Source organism: Peromyscus maniculatus, chromosome 12 (assembly GCF_049852395.1).
Source record: "Peromyscus maniculatus bairdii isolate BWxNUB_F1_BW_parent chromosome 12, HU_Pman_BW_mat_3.1, whole genome shotgun sequence".
NCBI lineage: Eukaryota > Metazoa > Chordata > Mammalia > Rodentia > Cricetidae > Peromyscus > Peromyscus maniculatus.
The window spans coordinates 84,650,433-84,674,582 of record NC_134863.1 but is presented as its reverse complement, the minus strand read 5'-3'; the positions used below and the strand labels follow the sequence as shown (position 1 = coordinate 84,674,582).

The 24,150-nt window shown below is 47.9% G+C and overlaps 1 protein-coding gene across 4 annotated transcripts in view; it reads left to right on the top strand.

Annotated features, from left to right (window-relative positions):
- Kcnj6 (potassium inwardly rectifying channel subfamily J member 6) overlaps positions 1 to 24,150 on the top strand; it is a 260,231-nt gene that overhangs the window by 50,622 nt on the left and 185,459 nt on the right. For all 4 annotated transcript variants that reach the window (XR_013043888.1, XM_006981358.4, XM_042259604.2 and 1 more), the window contains exon 2: positions 8,024 to 8,072. Coding sequence is in view for 3 of the 4 variants with exons in the window: in XM_006981358.4 (XP_006981420.1) it covers positions 8,042 to 8,072 (31 nt within the window). In the remaining variant the exon portion in view is untranslated. The remainder of the gene's footprint in view (positions 1 to 8,023; positions 8,073 to 24,150) is intronic.

Below are 24,150 nucleotides of genomic sequence, written 5' to 3'. Positions count from 1 at the left end.
TGACTCCAGGTGCCCCTGCCCTGGGGCTGAGAGGACCCCAAGCAGTGGGAGAGCCTACTCTACCCTCTGAAAGCTCTATTCTATAAACCCCACCTCCCTCCCCTACCTCTCCCTTCACACACGCACATCTCTCTCCACACACTACACACACACATCACACACACAGATGCATATATGCACATATCACACATACGTACATATGCACATCACACATACATCACACTCATGTACATACTCATACATACACATACGCATATGCACATACACAGACATACACATCACACCCATGCACACACATACTCAAATGCTTGCTCATGAATGCACACACACATGCATACACACATGCCCATGCATGCACACATGCACAATCACACAGCAACAACTGAGCCTTTGTTGACTTCCAGGTATGTCAGAGAGAATACCATCAGACAGAACATTAAATACTCATTACCCTAGAGAGTCAGAGCTCCAAGGGGAAGTCTGATGCAATTCTAACAAGACAGTGAGATTTCCTTCAGCAACTATGACATGTTTGGTTCAAACACGTCATCATGTTTCTGCTTAACTCTAACATCTCTGCTGCTCCAAAGACTGTAGAGTACCACTACAGGAGGATGCCCTCCAGCTACCAGTACATCAGGTCCTAAATCCTGGTATTTTGTTTTGATGGGGTAGCGGTGGGTGACATGGTCACACCCCTGGTGAGTCTACCCTGAGGGACTGGCAGTCTTGGGTCTTGTTAACTCCAAGGAAGATTCTTTTTCAGAAATGCTGGAAGTCAGTATTTGTCCTCAGACTGGGAAAGCAGCCATAACTCCCAGCTTCTACACAGTAGCTGAGGGGTGCTGGGATCGGGGCACACAGGGCCCCAACCCCTCAGTGTGTGCCTTACAACAGGCCTGGATGAGGACATTCACACACCACATGTCCCCGCTCACACAAAAGATGCTGAGATGCCCGCAGTGAATTAGTAGATGGCTGAGAAGTGGTCAAACCAAGACAGCGGCCCTTCTTTCTCCAGGCTTCAAACTCCCCTGAGCAAATTTGCCCCTTGCTCTCACACTGCCGCCAGACCCCAAGTAAACAAGAATAAACAAGTAAACAAGAATAAACAAGTAAACACTAGTAAACAGGAATACTAATCTGCAAACCAATGTAAACTGCTCTTGGAGCAAGGGAGCGTCCTGAATCCCTGGTTTCCTTTCATCGGGAGACGTTGAGGTGGATGATGACCTCGGATGCAAACCCTCGGCTCCCCATGGAAAGAGGAGTTTGCACAGGAAAGTCCCTGGCACAGAAGTGGTGTTTATTTGTCCACCTTAAAAGACCCCATCATCACTTAGGAGCAAGGCACAGCCCTTGCCAGGGCTGCACTGGGGATTGGGCAGGATCTGTGCTCAGCAAGACACAGCTATTTTTTTCTTTATGTATTTTTATTTAGCTCATTTTTGATCTTTTTAAAAAATATTAATTATTTGAGAATTTCATATAATTATTTTAATCACATTCACCTCAGCTCCTCCCTTTAACACCTCCCAGACCCACCCCCACTTCCCTGCCCTCCATGGACTCCAGTTTGTGCTGCCGGTATACTCCTGGGAACGGGGTCGGCCACTGGAGGGTAGATGACCTACCAGGAGCCACATCTTAAAAAACAAAACACCTGACTCTGCCTCCCCCAGAAGCTATCTACTGTCCATAGCTCCTCATTTAGGTGTGCGAGTTCACGAGTTTCTTCTCCTGCCATTTAGGAATGTGGTACACGAATGGATCTGTGCGTGAACATAGCATTTACAAATTAAAGCCGGGAAAGATGGTCAGAAATAGTAGAGAAATTACAGAGATGGGGCAGCAGCCGGTGGAGCTCTTCGAGATTAATTCAGGAGGTAAGGAAGAAGGACAAACAGAATCAGGGCTGTTCAGACAGAAGGGACCGTGCTAACCAGACAGGAAGGTACAAACAGCCCTGGGATGCAGGGATGCAACTATGGTGCAGGCCGGGGCAGCCAGTCCTGACAGAAGACAACTCCTACAGCATCTTGAGCTAGAACTAAGAACGTCAAGCACAATACCTATACCTTTCCTGTCACTACAACCAAATACTAAACAGCTTAAGGGGAAAAGGAGTTATTTTGGCTCACAGCATCAGGACAACCATCCACACAGCAGGAAGGCGCCTTAGCTGAAGAGGCTCTGTCCCTGGTCCTTAGGGGAGCTCCCAGCGTGCAGAGAGCTAGATGGAGGCCTGGCTATAATCTCTGACACCTGCCTATATAGCCTGACATCTACCAGCCACGCTCATGGCCAGCAGGTTACACAATCTCCCCCAACCAGAGAGACCAGATGAGCAACGGGTGCTCAAAATCATGAGCCTAGGGAAGAAAGTTTATATTCAAACTCTAACAGGGTGGGTAGGTCAAGTTTGTGTTTTTGAGGGTTCCCTGGGGGTGGGAGGATTTAAAACCAACCTTCAGTGTTGAAGGTGGAGGAAAGGAAGATACTGCCAGGCAGACAGCGACTGGGAAGACCAGTTGTAGACAAGTGAGTTGCTGGGAAGGGGAGGAAGAGGAAGTGGGTGGTCGCTGGAAATCCCTCTCCTGGCGAGGCTCTCTCCTGGGATTTAGTTTTATCAGCTGCCATCTCTGTGGGGCTGGACTTGATCATTGCCGACAGAACATCCCCCGGTTCCACTGGGCTATATTTCAGAATCTCTTCCCAGCAATGCAAATCCAGCAACCAGGAAGTCATTTACTATGGAGAGAAGAAGCCTTGGCTTGGAATACAGAGTGCTCGCTTACTTGGGACCAAGAATGGAATGTGCATGCTTTATTGGGTCCACATGCCATGTAATTGCAAACATCAACTTTCTGATAATGAGGGAGGGCCAGAAGGAGTTTAAAGACATGCACGGAGTGACTAAACCACTTACCCCAAAACATATGTCGTGATTTCCACTGTACGTTATGCTATAGATGAGTCAGCCTGAGATAGCTAAATTTAGGATCTTTACAGACCCCTCCTTTCAGAATGTCAGAGTTTCCCTTTAACTACAGGAAAGAGGAAAATGATGATACAATTAGGATCTGGTATCTCAAAGACTAAGACGTCCACCACACTGGAGTGAAAAGGAGATCCAAGGATCAACCCATCAGGAAGACAAGCAGGTCAAAACTCGGCAGGTGGCCCTGCAGCGAGAGGATCTGCGGTCACACATGGGAGGACAGGTCAACTTGACGGGAAGTTTTAAGGACAGAATGCCCAGGACCTTGGTGTCTCTGGGTCTTAGACAAGGTTTCTATATCTGTGGTCGGGAGGCAGGGTAGTGAGGGGAAACCAAAAGCAACTTGAGGAGGAAAGGGTTTATTTCATCTTCCAGCTCGTAGCTCACCACCCAGGGAAGTCAGCAACAACTCAAGGCAGGAGCTGATGGTGCAGAGGCCATGCGTGACCACTGCTTACTGGTGGCTCCTCACAGCTTGCTCAGTCTGTTTTCCTACAGCATGTAAGACCACCAGCCCGGGGGTGGCACTGCCAACAGTGATCTGGGCCCTCCCACATCACTCATCAAAGGAGAAAATGTCTCACAGGCTTGCCCACAGGCCAGTCTTGTGGGGGCATTTTCTCAGTTGAGGTTCCTTCATCCCAGATGACTCAAGCTGACATAAAACTAGCCAACACACTGTGTTATGATGAGGGCCTCTCCTCTGGACCAGGAAGAAGGGAACAATGACCCAAGTGAGGTCTGAAGGAACTTGGAGCCGGCCAATAAAGCAGGAATAAGTTAAGGGCGTGGATGCAACCAGCAGGGCAGAGGCGAACAGTGGAGTGAGGCTGAGAGGTGAAGCCAAGACTGAACAGCAGAGGAGGCTCCTGCAGGCCGAGGTTGAAACTCAGAGTCCTGCCTGCGTCGTCCGTCACAGCCTGCTGAGGTCCACTGGCCCCGGAAGCTGTCGCTTTGCATACTCATGTGACCACGTGTTGCCAGGACAGGTTCTGCCTGGCCATTGTCTTGTCTGTGCTCCAGACACTCAGCCGCTCCACTGGTCCACACGTGCCATTTCTCAGTGTCCCTACATAAACTACGATGGGCTAGGTGCCGTAAAGGAAAGGCAGTTCCTTGCTCTCGTTGTTGTGAATACGGGCTGTGCGGCTCGAGCATCCTGTTGCCACCTTTCAGTGTGGGGACGGTGCTGGAGGAAGGGTGAGTCTTGCTGACTGTGCTGCCGCACCTGAGCCAGCAGGATCCGTCCAGGTGCTAGCCAAGCAGCTGCACGGCGCTCAGCATCCTACAGGCTGAGCCACGGGGAAGCAGAAATGCTACCCTGGGTTTCTAGAAGACAAATGTTGATGCTAGAGGAGCTGAAACACTGTCCTAAGCCAAGAGTCGATTGGCACGTGACAGAGGTTGTGGCTATTTATAAGCAAACAATGGCCCAAGGGGAAAAAAATGTATAAAACAACAAGGTACCAAGTTACATCTGTCATTTTGTCAAAGATGGAGAGCAGGGTGCAGATGTCATGGGCAGCTGGCAAGCACAGAGAGAGGGCAGTTTCACATACGAGTACACACGGTCTTCATGTGAGGTAACAGAGCAAGATGCAATGCTTGTCATGACATCTTATAAAAGAGCAAAAAATAATAATAATAAGTGAATAGATGAACCGGGGGAAGGAATACATTCTTGCAAATAAATTAAATAGAGATTTTTCTGGTTAAGAAAGTTCTGTCCCCTAAGATGAAAATCACTAAATGATGATGTCATCTGCTTTTACTGACATGGGAAAACGTGGTTTGCTGTTCAAGGCCTAAAGCATCAGGTGTGCTGTGTCGATATTTATAAGGCTGTTTTTCACGTTGGTGAAGAGTCACGGTTACAGGAACGGGGCTGGAGGACCAGGGTAGTCGGGGCTGGAGGACCAGGGGTGGCCCAACTGGTAAAGCCCTTGCTACACAAATGGGAGGACCTGAGTTTGGATCCGCAGAACCCACATAAATCAGACTCAGTGATCCCAGCAAAAGAGAGGGGGGAAATGGAGGCAGATCCCCAGAGGCTCCGAGGCCAGCTAACCTAAGGTGTGCAGCAGTGAGCAACACCAACTGTCTCCTAGGAGCAGACAGTGAGGATCGTACCTGAGGTTGCCTTCTAACTTCCACATGCCCACCAGGGTGCACACACGCCCACACACACACATACACACACACATACACACAAACACACACATGCCCAAACACACACACAGCCATCCATACACACACATGCCCATCCACATACACATACATGTTCATCTGCATACATATATAACACACACACCCATACACATACATGTCCATCTACATACACATGCCCATCCATATACATACAAACATACAATGCCCCAACACACACATGCCCATCCACATATACACACATTATCCTCACATGCACACGCCAGCCCACACATCCATGCCCATCCACACACATGTTGAAAGCTGCTCACTTATGTTCCTGTGACCCTGTCTGGGCACTGTAGCTAGAGTTTTCCTGATTTGCCCACAGTCAGGACAAATCTTTGTCACCCGCTAGTCCCACAGCCGCTCAGACCCAACCAAGTAAACACAGAGACTTATATTGCTTACAAACTGTATGGCCGTGGCAGGCTTCTTGCTAACTGTTCTTTTATCTTAAATTAACCATTTCCATAAATCTATACCTTGCCACGTGGCTGGTGGCTTACCGGCATCTTCACATGCTGCTGGTCATGGCGGCGGCTGCAGTGTCTCTCTGCCTCAGCCTTCCGCTTCCCAGAATTCTCCTCTCTCCTTGTCCCACCTACTTCCTGCCTGGCCACTGGCCAATCAGTGTTTTATTTATTGACCAATCAGAGCAATTTGACATACAGACCGTCCCACAGAACTTCCCCTTTCTTTTTTTTAAAAGGAAGGTTTTAACTTTTACACATCTCCAAAGTCAGCTTGGTATATTTGGGAATTTGGGCATAGCTTCTCTTACTACTTCCTGCTGGAGGGGGGCACTGTATCTTATGGGGACACAAAGAAAATTTTAAGATCATGGAGTAGTCCGTGAGACTGTATTGTCTGAGCCAGTTGCCTTGAAAGGATTCTGGATGTTGGATCATCTGGGCCATGGTGTCATCAGAGACCTTTCAGGTGGTCTTGGCTGGTCAAACCTGATGTATCTTAATCTGGAACAAATCCATAGCCTCTGGCTTTCTGTGGAAACAAAAGCAGAGCCTCCTTTCCAAAGCAACATATCCTTACATCCAAATTTTGAAGTTAAAGTACCTTTAAAACACACATTTTGGCATAACTCAACAGCTTTTGCAATCAAATGTTTCTCTTCAGTTACGAATATCAAAGAGAACATAATCCAGATTCTCTGTGTGGTAGCCATCTTTATGTGGCTTATGTTTTATATTACCTTGAGCCTATTGCTTTAAACTGCAGCCTTTAAGCCTGAAACGGCGCTGTGGCTGCTGGCTCCGCCCACTTCAGCTTCCCAACATGGCAGTGGTACGTTTTCCGCCAGCTCTGGGAGCCATCGTGGATCTATGCTTTTATCCAAGCAGCGTGTAGCCCAGAAACCTCTTTTTTTGTACTAGCAAAGGCTAAATCCACCATGCAGCTTAATGTGCCACTTGCAGAGGCCTCATTCCTGCCATACTGCAGGTTAAGCGCACACGCTAGGAACCCACCAGTAACTCAAACTGGCAGCTGCTGCTCATTTGAGAGAGACAATTAGGAAGCTGTTTTTAGCTCCGTTTTAGAATCTTTTCTCAGGTTTTAGGTGGAAACTCTTGCCCCACGTTGGGAGCCATTTGTAGCTAGAGTTTTCCTGCCTTGCCCACAGTCAGGACAAATCTTTGTCACCTGCCAGTCCCACAGCCGCTCAGACCCAACCAAGTAAACACAGAGACTTATATTGCTTACAAACTGTATGGCCGTGGCAGGCTTCTTGCTAACTGTTCTTTTATCTTAAATTAACCATTTCCATAAATCTATACCTTGCCACGTGGCTGGTGGCTTACCGGCATCTTCACATGCTGCTGGTCATGGCGGCGGCTGCAGTGTCTCTCCGCCTCAGCCTTCCGCTTCCCAGAATTCTCCTCTCTCCTTGTCCCACCTACTTCCTGCCTGGCCACTGGCCAATCAGTGTTTTATTTATTGACCAATCAGAGCAATTTGACATACAGACCGTCCCACAGCAGGGCACAGAGTTCTGAGGGAGCAGTTTTTCCATCTTCCATATTTTATGGAGAGAATGTCTGAGTCTCACAGACAGACAGACAATGCTACAGAGAAGTAAAATCAATATCACTGGTGTCTTACTTGCTGCTTGAGCTAGGAACTGAGGAAGTAAAGAAAACCCAAAGATGTCTGAAGAAATAGGAGAGAAATTCTCAGAAAGGGGCCGTTACTTCAACAGTCTGAAGCCAGTTTAATCAGGACAAATTTAGTCTCTGGACAGATCAGCGTGACTCTCGGTCTCCGTGGGTTATAACCTATGTCTGGTGGAAACAAAACGTTTCCAGCTCAAATAGATAACATCAGAAAACCATCAAACAAGCACAATGATTTTTACAGAATCCTGAAGGAACCCAAGAAGTAAGACAAAAGAAGATGTATAAAAATCTATCTAGTTTTTTGGAAACTAAATGACTACAAAAATATCATCTCTAAAAATACAAAAAAAAAAAAAAGGATTCCATGAGGGAAAATAGAGAGCAAAAATTTGGCATACAGATGTCAAAACTCCAGTGTCAAAGAGGTTTTGAAAACTGGTCGTGCGTCACCATTTTTTTTATATATATACCCAAAGATCAGTGTGACAGGCGCACACTTGCCAAGAGCAATGGGAAGGTTTTTAATGCCCTAAAAATCCTCTTTTCAGAGACTCTCTGGCAACAGAGCTGTAATAAATGTGACCTGGGAAAAAGAAAGAGAGAGGTGGCTGCAGCTGGCGTGCCCCCCAGTTCATCTCTAAGGCACATCTCACTCACAACCGTCTTGTCTTCTCTCCTCCAGGAAACGCCCAGAGAAGAAATGACCATGGCCAAGTTAACCGAATCCATGAGTGAGTAACGCAAAACTTATTCTTTACTTCTTGTTTTGAATGGAGAAATAGAGCAAACCCTGTCTGTCTGCCTCGGGCTTCTCTTTCATTCCTGGGAGAGCTCAGGCCCATCTGACCCAGGATATGACACTGCTTCTGTATTGCCTTACACAATACTCAAAATTCATCTTGGTTGGGATCAAGTTTCCAAACTAAACTTGTTGCCCACGAACAGAGCTAGAGAATGGAAATGGATTCATTTTGTGTTCCTGCTTTGGGGGTTGGGAATCTGCAGTAAGGTCAACCTGACTTGTTAGAGATTTAGCCCAAGCTGGGTGAAGTTTGATGGGCGCCTGTCCGGTGGGCTGGGCGGTGTAGAAGAGGAAGGACTGATGAGTCATGTTTAACCTATCAGGTGTCACTCAGAGCTCCCAACAGACTAAAGAAGAGTGCCTGAAGTGTAAGTAGCTTGCAGTAATTTCCATTCTGAATAGATCTGTGACATAATGCCTTAAGCTCTTAAGCTGAATGAATGGAACCCACAAAGCATCTTTAAGAAGGAAGGGAAAATAATTACAATAAATCACTCTTCAGATGACAAGTGCAATTTCCTCTGCTGACATGTAAATAGTAAAGCCAAGGAGATAGGGAATGAGCTGACTATTGTTTCTTTTGGAAGTATGCGTCGCTCCTGATAACAGTTTCCACGTGGACAGTTCCAGAAGGTTTGCAAACACTTCTGCATTATCATCAGAGCGATGAACTGCCTTCTTTTAATCCTTTGGTGGTGTGACTACTAAGGTTGACTATTCCTCTACGGCCAAGTGCCTCATCCTTACATGGTTTGGGTCCCGGGACCCTCACTAGGGGCAATGAGGGAATAAGTAAAGGACAAACATATGGACAGAGAAGAGCTGAGGTTGGGTGGGCTGTACTTGCTCTGATGGAGGAGCAACAGCTCTCTGGAAACTCAGTGTGTTCATTCTGTGTGGTCAAACGGGAAGGCAGGATTATTGCATATAGCTGAACATGGAGGTGGGTTTCGCTTATCTTCTCGGGAGAGCAGTCTTTAGGATGTAAACACTGAGGGGGGAAGTTAGGGTGCACATTTTCTGCACACTGTCAGCATTCACACTCCGGCCGGAGGAAGGCTTTGTCAGCCCTCCAAGCCTTACCCAGGAAAAGTGTCGCTGCTTCTGTAGGGCTGATGGCATTGGTCTTTGACACTGTGATGCCCATGTCAACAACACGTATTCACTCAGGACTTAACTCACTCCCTACAGCAGAGTCAAAAATCTTAATACCCAATACCTTCCAGCCCCTAAATAAGATATCAGAATTGCTTTATTATTGCTTCCCCTTAACTCCTGACCTCAAACCTCTGTATGAGTACAAATAGGTCCTCATCTTAGGCCAACGTCATCGTGTGACCAAGGGTTGCGTGATCAGAAGGACCAGGCACAAGCCTCCGTTGGCTCTTCATTTCTGTAGCATCCTCTGCCCTGCTCACTGCACCGTCCTGCTCCGCCTGAGGTCTTGCTCATGTTGAAAACATTTCCCACTTGGTTTGAGGCCCCACAAACTGGGTCTTTATAAGTAAAAGCATCTCAAAGTGGGCTCTTGTCAGGTCTGGCAAGAAACAGAATCATGCAACTTTCACAATATGGTACAAATGAGGAGAGGGACATGGACAGTGGCCACTCCTTCACAGTCTGCAGCTCAAAAGCTAAGTCCTTATCTCTACATTTTAAGGACCAATGTAAATGAACAATACATCATCATCTTCCTCTTCCTCCTCTCCTGTTTTCCAATTTTCCTTTTTTTTTAAATTCTGCAACTTTTCTCACTCTGGTGGGTGCTTGGGTTACAGACAATGAGCCACTATGCCCAGCTCCACGGTGCTAAAACCGTAATGGCTGAGAACCTAGCACTACTGTCCACAAATGGGGATCCAGTCTCCACTGTGTGAGTAAATTAAGCCAGAGAGTGTTAAACATGGGTTGTGAGGCTAAAACTTCATTACAAAGCCTCTGTTAGAAACTTACTCTCTGATGCAATTAATATTATGTCTTTACTCTCCTAATAAAATCCTAAAGTATTGTACTGTCCTGGCCACTATTTATGATTAAAGTGTCTTAAGACTGCTGTCATGTTCAATGTGGGATATCCCCTCTTGGCTGTCATGGGGTTAGGGTCAAATTTCAGATTCATCTCCTATTTTTCTAGTGACTTTGGATCCTCTGCCTCGGGAAAACACGATCAAAACTGAATCCTGAATTCTTGATATGAGAAAAGGGGACAGCTGTTCTAAACTGCTCTGTATTTAGGGGGAATCACAGCTATGTCCAAAGTACAAGGAAACTTAAGGCTTCAGAAAAGACTTCATGATCGTGTCCAAATGTAGCAGTTCACTGGTTCTTAGAAAGATGTCCAACTTCATGAAGTATACCAGACATACCAGTCCTCTTCTAGATTCCATGAAATAGAATCGTGGGTTAACGAATAAACGTGATATTAAAATTAAACTCATGAATGATGAAAGATACAACTGCATATTTACTCTGCTTAAAACATTGATAAGGAAAGAGGATCATCATTATGTAAGGAGCTTCAAATCAATAAACTGTGGAGAGAATGAACAGTTACCACTCCATAAAACGAGTGGGAACATCGCATCCGTGGCCACCGGAGAAAGGGGACATAAACTGAATCATGGATGCCCAGGACACGGTGCTCTGAAATGGATTTTCAGAGCTGGTAAACACTTGACTTGACACACTGCCAAGCAGAAGCCATCTGGTTACCAGATCGTCTCTATGTTTATGAGAACTGATGGTAGAGCTTCTCATACTATCTATCTAAATGCTGTTGAGGACTCAGCAACCCACACATTCCTCCCTGCATCTCCCCATCCCACGCCACCAACCAGCCACCTCAAAACACTCAGCCACGAGAAGCAAAAATATCAATAGATCACTGTGTCCAATGAAAAGCAACTATATTTAATAGATATAATACTTCAAAATATTTTATGTCTTATTTTCCAAGTGAGGAGAGGAAAATAAAAACAGGATGAGAGGAAAATGGCTTGGAGGAACAGAGAAAGCAGAAACATGGGAGATTTATATTAGAGAATTCAGAAGACAGACTAAACCACAAAGGGAAGCGGTAAGGCAGAGGGGCAAAGAGGGGGCAGCGAGAGGTGACAAGGGAGGCCAGTGGGGTCCAAACCTCGGCACGGTGCACAGACCAGAACTGGCTGCCTCCTTGCAACCTTCTGATGGCTGCTTTTTAAATAGCCCTTAAAACTGTAATCTCTGAAAATTGTATCTTTGAAATGGGTATTTTCCTACTTGCTCTGTCAGAAGCCCTATTTAAAAAAGAGCAGACCAGGGCTGGAGAGAGAATGCAGTGGTTAAGATAACTAACCGCTCTTCTAGAGGACCCAGGTTCGGTTCCCAGCACCCTTGCTGCCACTCACAACTCCCAGTGACTCCAGTTCCAGAAGATCCGACTCCTCCCTCTGGCCTCCACAGGCACCTGACATACACACGGTGCACAGACAGACATACAGCCAAAACACTTACACACAAAAAAATAATGAGATAATTTTTCAAAAGTAAAAAAGGAGCCTCCAGAAATCTCACAGTGGAAGAAGTTGCTCTGAGCCTGCCCTTCCAGCACCCAGGATTTCAATGCCTATCCATCGAATGGAATCGATCTGGAAGACAGAGCCCAGTGGAGCTAAGCGCTGTCTATAAATAGACACACAAAGACTCACACTGTGCCATCATCAGAGGTGACGCTGGAACAGCTAAGTCCTGACGTGAGCTCTCAAGCCAAGGTCCCATGATGACAAACTAGAAGTACAGGGTTGTGCAAACACCCAAGGGTCTCTAAAGTCACGCTCAATACCTGTGCAGTCTCTGCTCACATAAATGTTCTAAGTAAATGGCTTCATGGTGGCTGCCTGCCGCTGTTGCTCCTGCCCCCCCCCCCCCCCCGCTCCAGGGCTCGTGGGAATGTGTTGGGATTGCAATCAGGATCTGACCCTGTATGAGGTGATGGGGTTGCAAGGATGAAAGGGGTTGGGGACTTGGACTGGTACCTTCTCCAGCGGCATGAGGTCCCCATGCATTCCCTGCTGCTATCCTGGACTACGCTCTTGCCTCTTCTCCCAAACAGCAGCGTATTTACAGGACACTGCTGCCTCCACAGATGGAGGTCTCCCGATGTGCATGTAGCTGATCCTGATAGGCCTAGAGCTGACCTGCAGCCTTCTGTCTCCATCTTGCCAGCCTCTCTTCAGGCACATGTGTCTTAAGCCTTTCCTTTCCTAGCCAGTGTCCCTTGTGGTCCTCATGGTCATCTCTAGGGGTCATTCTGCTCTGTGTGTGCATCCCACATAGACATCACAATGATAACACTGATCCTGGGAAAGGGAAACAACTACCCAGCACCCTTTGGGAAGAAAGTACAGAGTGGCAGCCTGCAGCCTTCTGTTCAGTGGCTTCAGAAACTGTCCATATCTAGCCAAGGGAGAGACAAGTAATCTCGAGAGACAAGGATCTGCCCTAGAAGATGTTCAGAGATGTCCCTGTACTTTAAAGTGGAGGGAATTCCTACCCTGATTAAAGAGCCAGCTCAAATGTAGCTCAGATTTGAAATTTTCTCCTGTCAAATGAAATGAGGAGATGGAACCGATTACAATCACCACACGTTAAATTAGCTCTATTAAAGCAAAGTGGTTTTTAATCATGTCTCCTAAGAGGAGCAGCTGGTGAAACTCTGGCATTGTGATAAGGCATGGAAAAGTCAGGAGACAGGTTCCTTCATGTGTAGCCTTTGAGGAGCTAACACCTAGATTTCTGGGAACACATGCTGCAATGACGACCCAACAGGTAGACACAGGAGGCAGGCACAGGCCTGCAAGGCTCCTCCTTCAGACCCCAGCATGCCCCTAGGCCTGAAGGACACCTACAGGGTGAGTAGGCTTCCAGCAGGCTGCTGCTGAGGATGTGAGCATCCACATAGCACAACATGAGAGGTCCAAGACAGAGGAGCAGTTCAGAGCAAGGCGAGCACTGACCACAGACAGAAGGGCAGATCATAAGATGCCTGTGAATAGCTTGGCATCTTCCCGTGAGTAACGGGAGGGTGGCACTTAAAGTCTGAAGTGGGTTAGCGTTTTAGAATGGTTCTACAAAGGCATTATGGGCAGATTGCAGGTTGGACCAAAATAAAGAAAAACAGCTGGAAGCCTGGAGAACAGACTAGCGGAGAGACTGTGTGCAACCCAAGGGTGGGTCTACCATGCACCAGAGAAGGTGGTGGCCAGCAGGAGTGACCAAGGGCAAGGCAGCACTTAGAGATGTAGCTTCTTGGGCCTTGAGCTTAGAGAGGGGCCCGGTCAAAGCAGGGGTGGAAGTGTGGGCTGCAGCGGGAAGAATGTGAGAAGCTGATACGGTGGGTTTGGGTTTTAATATGTTAAATTTGAGGTCTGCACTGGTCTAGAGTTATTTCTGTCACTCAGTCAGCCACCATGAGGGAAGAGTGCCCCCTTCTCTTGTGCAGTGGGCTGGTACGAGTAGGCCAGCAGGAGGAAGCCACATGTTCCTGCTGTTAAAAAAAAAAAAAATGCTTCTGGGGCTCTACAGACACTGGTGTGCTGTACCAGTCCTGCCTTAGTTAGGGTTTCATTGCTGTGAAGAGACACCATGACCACGGCAACCCTTATAAAGAAAACATTTAATTGAGGTGGTGTCTTACAGTTTCAGAGGTTCCGTCCATTATCATCATGATGGGGAGCATGGTGGTACAGGCAGATGTGGTCCTGGCTACATCTGGACCAGAAGGCAGCAGGAAGTCAACTAACCCTGACACTGAGTGAAGCTTAAGCAAAAGACCTCAAAGCCCGACTCCACAGTGACACACTTCCTCCAACAAGACCACACCCACTCCAACAAAGCCACACCTCCTAATAGTGCCAGTCCCTATGAGATTATCGGGGCCAATACATTCAAACTACCACAAGGCCCATTCGGTGGCAGTTAGCCATCTCCCACCACCACCCTCAGCACAGCTTTTAATACCGAAACCCACCTCTCAGGCTCCTGCTCACAGGGAGCTACAGCATCATTTAAAATGCACCTGACCTTGAACTCATCCTTCCCAATTACTCAGTTCTTTTCAGGGTACTAAAGCACCCCTTCTGGTAAGACAATCCTCCCTGACCCCAGAGCTTATCTCCAGTTAGAATCTTCTACCCCTGGGGTACATAGTCACAGCTTTTGCTCCAGTGGTGGCATTTGAGGCTTCTAACTCCTCAACATGTCAAAATCAAAACGAACATTGAGAGGCAAGGATTGATGAGGGGCAGGGGGCAGCTGAACTGCTGCAGGGCAGGATATTTCTACAAGTGTTAAGTTGCTAGCCACCGACAGCAGCAGCCCTCTCCTTGCCACGAAGTTTTGTCACAGAGACTAGGTCCTGGAAGCCCTGCTTAAAGGTTGGTTCTGCCTATGACTCTGAGAGCAAGCTCACACGCCTGCACTGTCCACCGTGGCTTCCTCTGGCCCACACCACGGCTCCTGTTGTTGTCTCCGCTATAACTCCAGCTACATGGTGAGGGGCATATGGAATGGCCGCTAAGAGGGGCCACCTTCAAGTGACAGGAGGCTCATTGTTCGCACTCCGGGATCCCAGGAGAGCAGCCTTCCCACGATGTGTCATTTCAGTTTCACCTTTAAGTAGATGCGGAGGGCAGTCTCTTACCTGTCTACAATCTGAGAAACTGTTGTCTTTTCCCTGTAAGACTGATGACAACGACGACGATGACGATGACGACGATGACGACGGTCCGGGCTGGGGAAATGGCTCAGTCAGTAAAATGCTCGCTGCACGAGCATGCGGACCTGAGCTGGATTCCCAGAAAGCACCTTGAACAGCAAGGGCTGTAGTGGTGCACGCTTGCATTCCCAGCTCTCCCTGAGTGCTTAGGTCAGCCAGCCTGGCCTGATGAGTGAGCGTCGGGTTCCAGTGAGAGATGCTGCCTCATAGAACAAAGTAGACAGGGCCTGATGAATGACACATGCACACACATGCATGCAGAGGCACCCACGCTCGACACACACACACAATTGCCACCGCTAGAAACTCACAAAACAACAAAATCAACAAGCGCATCTTGGTGTGGTGCCTGAAATTCTTCGAAGGTTATTATTGGTCTTCATTCAAATGAAAGTCAAGTAGACTCGTTTCCTCAAGTTTATGCCCTTTCCTTTTGGATCTTAGAAACCATGGGGACCCTCACCTTCTGGTAAATAGCTGAGGAGGTGAAAAAACATCACTCTCTGATGCCCTCCCATAGTCTTTCTCTAATACTAAAATAAATAAATAAATAAATAAATAAATAAATAAATAAAAATAGCCTTGGGGTTTCTCAACTTGAGTACCAATGACATTTGGAGGCTGGTGTGACCCTACCTGTGACAGGATGTTAAGCAGTGTCCTTGACTTTTAACCCACTAGGTGCCAGTAGCGCCCTCCTCATAGATATGAGAGCCAAGAGTCTCCAGACATCACTAAATTTGTACTGCGGGGTTCGGGGAGGGGACATAGTCACTCCTGGTTAAGAGACTGAATGTTGGGCTGAAGCAGGAAAGGAAGGGGAGGGCGGGCGGGGGCAGAGGGATAGAGGGCGGGGCAGAGGGAGGGAGGGCGGGCAGCCCCTGCTTTTCCTTTCACACTAATGACAGAGTTTGTTCTTGGCTCCCACGCCCTCCCCGAGCCCATAAGCTCCATTGGTAGTTACACCAACCACTTCCTCTCGGGCTCTCCGTGTTCCATGATTAACTCAGAAATGGCCAACGGGAGCCCTCCCTGGAAGCCATCTGCTTGGTCTCCTGACTGTGGAGAAGACTAAGCCATTAGCATCTCTGTCTTATGATACACCTGAGACTCAGACCTGCTGAGAGGCAGTGTTCACGAGGACAGACGGAAACAGCGCAGCCTTTGAAACTGGCAGAGACAGAGCAGGCGAGGGGGTGGCGGAGGAAGCTGGCTCCAGAGCAGAGCTGCCATTCTGTCCCGGAAGCTGGCGTGAGTGGCATTCCTCTCCAAACAGCATGTCTTAGGACCTGCCTGTTGACTTTCAAAATAACCATTGTCCTCACTATTTACTTTTCCAAGCTATTGCTCATGTCAAACCCAGCTTGGGGGTCATCCATGTCTTTTCCTGCCCTCCTCACCTGCCTCCATCGGCCCCTGTCCCAGAGGCACCGATGTCACGGGCAAAGCTTCCACGCGGCACTTCACTCAGCGTCTACCCCCATCACCCAGGGTCACGGGGACCGTGGTCCTTGCTCAAGCTTCGCTTCCTTTGCAGTGAATGACACAGACAAAGGAGCTCCATGTCACCAGTAGGCAGCCCAGTGTGACAACCCAGAGGCAGTGGCCTGAGCCACGCGGCCACCACCACTGGCAGGATCATGCTCCGGACCACCACTTCCGGAAGTCCACCACCTTACTTTTCCGCACCTCCTGGTGATGGCGCTTCCAACTCTCCAGGCTTCTCTCTAAGCTAACGGGGCTAAGGGTTCTTGTCCCACTCCAGACCGAATGCAAAATGACCTCTCTCCAGAGCTGGAGCCCCTGCTTGCCTTTACTGCAGTCCAGAGAAGACAGTAAATAGATTTTAGACTCTCGCCCCACACTTCTCCTATTTCCCCCTCACCCCACCCCTTCGCCAACCCCACCGCACTGTCCAGCCCCTCCCTCCCTCCCACAAGCTGTCAGTCACCTGGCTCTCAGAGTCTGCCCCGCCTCCCACCTCCTGCCAGGCTCAGGATCCTTCCACTCCTTCCTCCCACAGCTCCATCCCCCTCGTCGCATCAACCTCTGAGAACAACAGGTTTCAGGCTAGACAGAGGGAGAAAGGGAGAGGAGGTCTCCCCAAGGCGGGGCGGGTCCCCCTCGGACTGTGAGACTAGAGTCTGAGGCATCCAAAGCTCCCTTCCGCACCCTCAGCGAGCCGAAAGGGAACCTGAAAACAAATGCTCAGACGATCAACATACCCAGGTCACAGTCCTGAGCAAGGCCACGGGATACCTAAGCAGCCAACCAAAGACACAGCCCACCCACAAGCAAGGCATGTTCAAGGGAGCCGAGCCTCCCATGATGCTCTGCAGATGGGAGTGAGCAGATGGCCAGGGTGAGCAGCAAAGAACACTGCATTTTAATGGCTCCAACACCTCAGAGTACATCAACCAGACAACTGGAGCCAGCTTTGTAGCCAATCCAGCCCACTTTGACTGTTCCTGGCCCTTCCATGGAATTTTTATCGATAATCTGCTACCCTCTTATTACCTTGCACAACCCTCCTGCTCACACACCCCTCTTCACCCCATCTCCCAACCTGGCTCTTCATCCTTGTGACAGACACTTGTACCGAGCCAGTCTACCGGCCTCCAGAGTTCACCGGGGTAAAGAACCATCCAGGCTTCCTGGACTGAGATTAAACTCAGAGGAAAACGAAGGACACCTGGCAAGTGATCAGAGCCTTCTAGAGTGTCACTCTAAATTCAGCAGAGAGTGGGGTGCTGACTGGTGCCCAGCAGGGGCAGGCCTCCTGTGTGTCTGGTGCATCTTCCTGGCTTGATTTCACGTTGCTCTCCTGAGAAGACACTGAATCTCAGGCTCAAGTGTACGGGGGTGGTATCCTGGTGTTTAAACACTGACTCAGAAAACTGCTCAGTGGCCCAGAGTTGTAGACATAAAAGTTTCTAGGTAATTGGTAAACCTCTCTGAGGGTGAAGTTCTTCCATGTGGCCTCATAGCTAAGAGAGTTTTTAGAGACATGGAGGTGGCGAGTGCGGCGCCATGAGGCTGTGGGCAAATCACTCAGGCCTCTTCTCTGAGTTCTTACAAGTGAGCATCACAAAACCGCCCAGCAGGGTTAGAGCTAATAGGCACATGCATTCAAGCCAATACCTGTGTTCATGTCTACAACTATATATAATAAATTATGACATTGAATGTACATATGTGCGTGTGAATAAACTAATAGGTGTGTTGAAGGCTAATGTTATACATTGAGCATATATTTATATGTGAAAAGTTAATGCATAATAAACATAAGAGGAATTATCTCCTACTGGGCATTCAAAACAAATAGAGCCTTGCTATGTCTCTCACACATCATTTTCCTTACCATTATAAACGCCATTGTAAGAATCCTACGCCATTGTAAGAATCCTTAGTGTCGTTGGGGCTGAGGAGATGTCTTGGTTCACCCAGTGCTTGTCACATCAGCATGAGGACCTCCGCTGGATGCTCGGTGCCCATGTAAACACCAGCTGCAGTGGCAAGTACCTGCCATCCCACACAGTCATGCCTGGAGGCATGTGAGCATCAGTGAGCATCAGGTTCAGGGAGAGACGCCATCTCAAAAAATTAGGTGGAGAGAGTCTGAAGTATGCATCTGACATTGACCTCTGGCCTCTATCCCCCAACACACACACACACACACACACACACACACACACACACACACACACACACACAAACACATGCCAAAATTTCTTTAACAGTAAGATTATTTGGTTCAAGTCTCATCAGTTTATATTATATTGGACTCTCTCAAAGACCCAAGGGTTATGTCCTGCAATTTCAGAAGCTCATATGAGGTTAAAAAGAAAAAAGAAAAAACTGTTAACCAATATCCACTACGGTCCGCATTTTGGTATGTCGTCTTTTTTACTAGTGATACCTTCGTTCTGAATGCATTCCACCTGTGTGGCTAAGCAGCAGAAATCCTTTCCACTCAAGGTGTATCACTGCCTGCCCTGTGCCATGCACTCCCCAGACCAGATGAGGGACGGGGGGGATCCTGGGCTGCCCTGCTGTGTCCAGAAAACACTACTTAACCGCAGTCAGCCACTGCCTCTGGCTCTTGCAGCCTTCCTGCCTGTTCTTCTGCAGTGAGAGAGGGGAGGAAATCTGAGACGAGATAGGGGAGACCGGTAAATGTGATCAAAACACTGAAATTCTCAAAGAATAAAATATTTAAAAAAACAATAATGCTTATTTGTTAATATCAAGGAAAATCAAGTCAATGTTTTTAAATAACCATTTTTAAAAATACAGACATCTCTTTTGTAAGTGTTCTCTCCTCTTCAACTTTTCGGAAGAGTTCAAGAAGGACAGACATTAAATTTTCCCAAAATATCTGGTAGAATTCACCAGTGGACGAGCTTGGTCCCTGGCTTTTCTTTGTTGGGAGTCTTCGGTCATGGGTTTCCTGTCCTTACGTGATGCTGGTCATCTCAGAACTGATGCCTCTTCAAGGCCTTCATCTGGTTTCTTCTTCGGGTTCATTCAATGTGCGCCTGTATCATCACTCACAGCTGACTCTCGTGAGCTCTGTGCTCGGTGGGTGCCACTCAGATGCCTTCTGTCCTTAGGGCTTTATTGGGGCCTTCCTCTTTTCATTCCTAAGGCAGCTAAACTTTGTTTTGCTTCATTTATCCTTTCAAGAGGCTAACACTTGGTCCCCCTATTCTTGTCTATTCTTTTACAGTCTCCACTTCTGTTCCGATTTCGGCTGTGTTCTTGTTGTTTGGTCTTAGTTTGTCTTCCTTTTTCTAGTTCCCTGAAGCATGAAGTCTAGATGTGGAGGTCTTTTTCATCAATGAGCACATTTATTGCCATACTCGTTCCTCTTAGAAGCCATGAAGCTAGCTCCCATAAGTTTTGATATGCTTTGTTTCCATTTTCATAGAAAACATCTTGTCGGGAGATATTTTTAAATACCTTTTAAGTTTCTTCTTTGATGCAGTGGTTGCTCTGGGATGTTGTTTGATTTCCTCATGAGTTTTCCACTTTCCCTGGTGTTAACCTTCCTAGTTTTCAACTGCTATGGCTGGAAAAAAAACTCACGTGATTGCAATGCCTATGAATTATTAAGATTTGCTTTGTGTCCCAACCGCTGATCTATATGGAGAATGCTTTGCACATTCTTGAAAAGAATGCATATTCTGCTGCTTATGTGGAATGTTCTGTGCTTTTCTATTTGGACCATTAGGTCTGGTGTGTGGTTCATTCCTGGCGGTTCCATATTGATTTTTCTACTGAAATGATCAATCCATTTCCAAAGCACAGAGCAATAAAGTCCTCTACAGTTACCGAATCTCTGTTTTTCTTCTGTTCGTATTTGCTTACATATGCAGGCTCTCTAATGCTGCCGGGTTTTTATGTGTTGATGAACTGAACTCTTTACCACTAAAGAACGCCTTCATCTCACGTGACAGCTCTTGACCTGCACTCTCTTTTGGAATATCCACTGCTGTCCTCTTTGGGCTGGCATCTTGTCCCTGTGCTGGACCCATGTGCCACATTTCAGCTGCTCTGGCCTCCCTTCTGTGGTAGTATTTCATGTGAGGAGGGTGAGGAGTGATGCTCTGTGGGGCAGGAAGTGCTAGGAAGCCCTGACTCACCACCATGTTATAGTCTCAGGAGGCCTTTATTACAGCGATTCTGTTAGCATGATTTGTGCTATCGTGTAAGCACAAGCTAAATGTTCGTTAAGAATGGATTGACTGGGAGCTGAGATGGCTCAGTACAGCGCCTGCCACACAGGAATGAGGACCTGAGTTCAGAGCCTCAGCACCCACAAAAGAAGCCTGTATGTGATCAAAACATGGCGCTATGCCTGTAACCCTGGGGTAGCAAGAGAAGGATCCCTAGGACTTCCCGGCCAGCCAGCCTACCCGCAAGTTCTGGGTTCAGAGAGACCCTGTTTCAAAGAATGAAAACAATGAGGAGGACACCCAACGTTGAACCCCAGCCTTTTTATGTTTGTGCAAGCACACACACACACACACACACACACACACACACACACACACACAGTTGACTGACTTCTAGACAGTGCATCCTCTCCTCAGTGACTGAATTCTTTATCCTCAGAAAGAGACCAGAATTCATCTAAATGACCACAAGATGACCTTCTTCACTAGAGAAGTCCAACAAAGCCACAGACTCTGCCGTCTAATTTAAAGACAAAGCCAGGTTTTCTCTTGTTGAGCATTCTTTGGGCAGTCTCTCAGTGTCAGGGAGATCATAATTACACGGTTTCTTTAGACACACCAATGGTCATTTAAAAACTTCTAGAAGAAAGGGCGAGCTGACTTTCCTGAAACTTGAGTCCCAGGTTCAGGGAACCGTGAAGTTGGTTTTAGGATCCTGGCAAGTATCTGGTCTGGAAGTAGGGGAAAGAATCATCTGCCAGAGTACAACCACATTCTCCATTCCCAAGGAGGGCTGACTGTCTACCACACATTCTATATTGTGAAAACCAGTTTCTCATTCTGAAACTCCACATTAATAAGAGACTTCTTGCATGCCTTGTCCATCAGGGCTGCTCTGTGAAACTACCACTCAGGTGGGCAACCTCCAGATGGGTTCACCTGGAGGGGGTCAGTTCAAAGTGCATTTTAGCTCGCTGTCTCCTGGGAAGTGTTGTGAATAATGTTTTAACAAACAAGCTCAGTAACACTTCTCCCCCTGGAACTTCATGATGGCTCAGATAATGGTGGTATAAATGTCTTGAAGAGTAGGTGACGGGTAGAGATTTTAATTGAAAAGAACCACCTTTCTGAAGTGGGGTGACTGATTAATGAGTAGGGGTTTCCTTTGGGGAGCAAGAGGAGAGCATTTGGGAGCCAGGAGGAGGTGGTGACTGCTGAAGTTTTCACTGTGAATCACCACAGTCAGGGGCCTTTATGTTGCTTCGACTATGTGATAAGACAAAAATGCTTTAGAATATTCCACTTGTCTCATTAATTCATGGCTTCTGAAGGTGGGATGTCCAACTGGGGTCTGGTCTACTTGGAGCTTTACCCATAAACACACAGTCCTCAAAATGATCAAGTTTTGCATTGGAAATCTCTGGGGTCTTTGACCTCCACTCACATCGGGGAAGAGAATCCTGGGGTAAATCCATTATTGGTTCCAAGTAAGGGGAAAGAGACAGAAGCAGCAAGCATGTCCAAACACCATCCTGAGAGAACAATTCCCCATGTAAGAACCAGAATTTAGAGAGACAGAGTTCTAGGGGAAAAGAAATTAAAATTGTAGCTCTGGAAGGGGGCAAAGCTCACGCGCCTCAGTGGTTTGATGTACTTTGGCAGAAGTCAAGACAAATGACCAGATTAAAGATATGCTGTTTGGTGATAATGCCAGAGAGAAAGTGAAAATTTGACCATGATGTATCTGATTCTGTAGAAGAGACAAGGTTTGTCAGAGGCTTGTCAATCATCCCTGAACTGTGACGTCATATGGACTGTGCCATATCGGCTATGGCTCCCTGGCTTCTGACACCGAGAAGCAAAAACTCTTAGCGATGGATTTCCTTATACTAATGAGATGAACCGTGAAGGGGCCTGGGTGGCTTCAGGATGCCCTGACCTCTGCGAAGGGAGGGGAGGAGGCTTGAGTCTGACTGTGGGACCAACGCTTTGATCTCCACTTCTCTTGCTCGGGCCCAGTGGTAGAACCTGTAAGAGTTGTGGTTGCAGAGTTCAGTGCAGTGCCTAGATACTCCCTGACCCCGGGGAGTGGGGCATGAAGCCCCAGGCTGCCAGACTCACCCATGAGCATCCTCCATCATAAAACATGCAGAAGAAGAGTTATAACTAGCCATCCCTCTGCATGGTGCGCGGGGGGGGGGGTGGGGTGGGGGGTGGGGGGATGTTGGGGGGGGGTGTTCCAGGAACTCCAGGCACCAAGCCTTCGCAGGTGTTCAAGTCCCTCATGTGAGGTGGTGTGGTTTATGCACAGAGCCTGCCAACATCCTCACGGGTTCTTTAAGTCACCTAAACTAAGTGCTGTGGAAATAGCATGTCATATAGAGAGTAATGATGGGCAGGGGCCTGTACCTGTTTAGCAGAGAAAAGTGGTTTTTGTTTTATTTTGTTTTGTTTTTTTGTTTTGTTTTGTTTTGTTTTGTTGATAATCCTTACTTGATGGAGCCCATGACCATAAAGACCACTGTGCTGCACTTTTGTGGGTTTCTCTGGAAGAACTGAGCCTATAGAATGCAGAAATGCTAAAAGGAGTTTTATCAGGCTGGCTCATGTGGCACAATATGGGTACTCCAGCAGCGCTACCTTCACAGTGGGGAAGCTGAGAACCGGTAGCTGCTCGTCCATGGCCTGGGTGCCTCAGGAGTCCCAGTCAGGTGCTGGGGAAGTAGAGGCGCTGGTCCACACTGGAGGGCCAAAGAAGCTAGGATCTGATGGTGGCCTCAGTGACTGGCAGCAATGGCGGGGTGGATGCGCCCCCCAGTGAGAGATGCCGGCAAGCAGGCTCCCGCAACAGACTTTTCCATAACCACTCCCAGGAGATGCTGCCCACCCTGGATTAGATGAAACTATTCCCAGGAGAGATCCTCACAGACCTACCCAGGGGTGTGGCCCTCATTTGACTCCAGATCCAGGCAAGATGAATCATTGTGCTATCCAACCTAAGCGGGGGTGGAGGGGTAATCAATGAGAACATCAGAATTTGTAGCAAGAATCGTGGTGAGGAGGGAAGTCAAGCGTGTAAGGGACTCGGGAGCCCTGGTGTGCAACTGGCACCTGAAGTCAGGGCAGAGCTGCAGAGATCAGCCCCAACCTTGCAGAATCCGAGGTGGCTACACCTTACAACAGAGTTGTTGTACGCGGTTAAGGACTGTTCTAGAACTTTGCTCTAGCCTCCCCTCGGCTTCCTGGTCCTCCTGGCCTCCATTAAAGGATTCAGATGGGACACAGAGTGCAGATAGGTCGGAGTTCCTGCAAGGTGAAGTGGGGGCGCTCTCGAGGATCCACAGTAGACAAAGGCAGGGGGATTCCTGTTTATGCATGCATCTGAAGGACTCCAGAACACACTGCTTCCTGAGAAGCTGCCTGGTTCACCCGGAGCAGCTGTTAAGAGAGAGGACCGTTTCTGTGCCTTCCTTCTTCACCCGAAATCCTCACCCAGCAATCATTTTACACCCTTCCGGCAGTTCAGGACATCATCGCCACTCAGGGCCAGACATGGGCCTCAGATGCCCTTG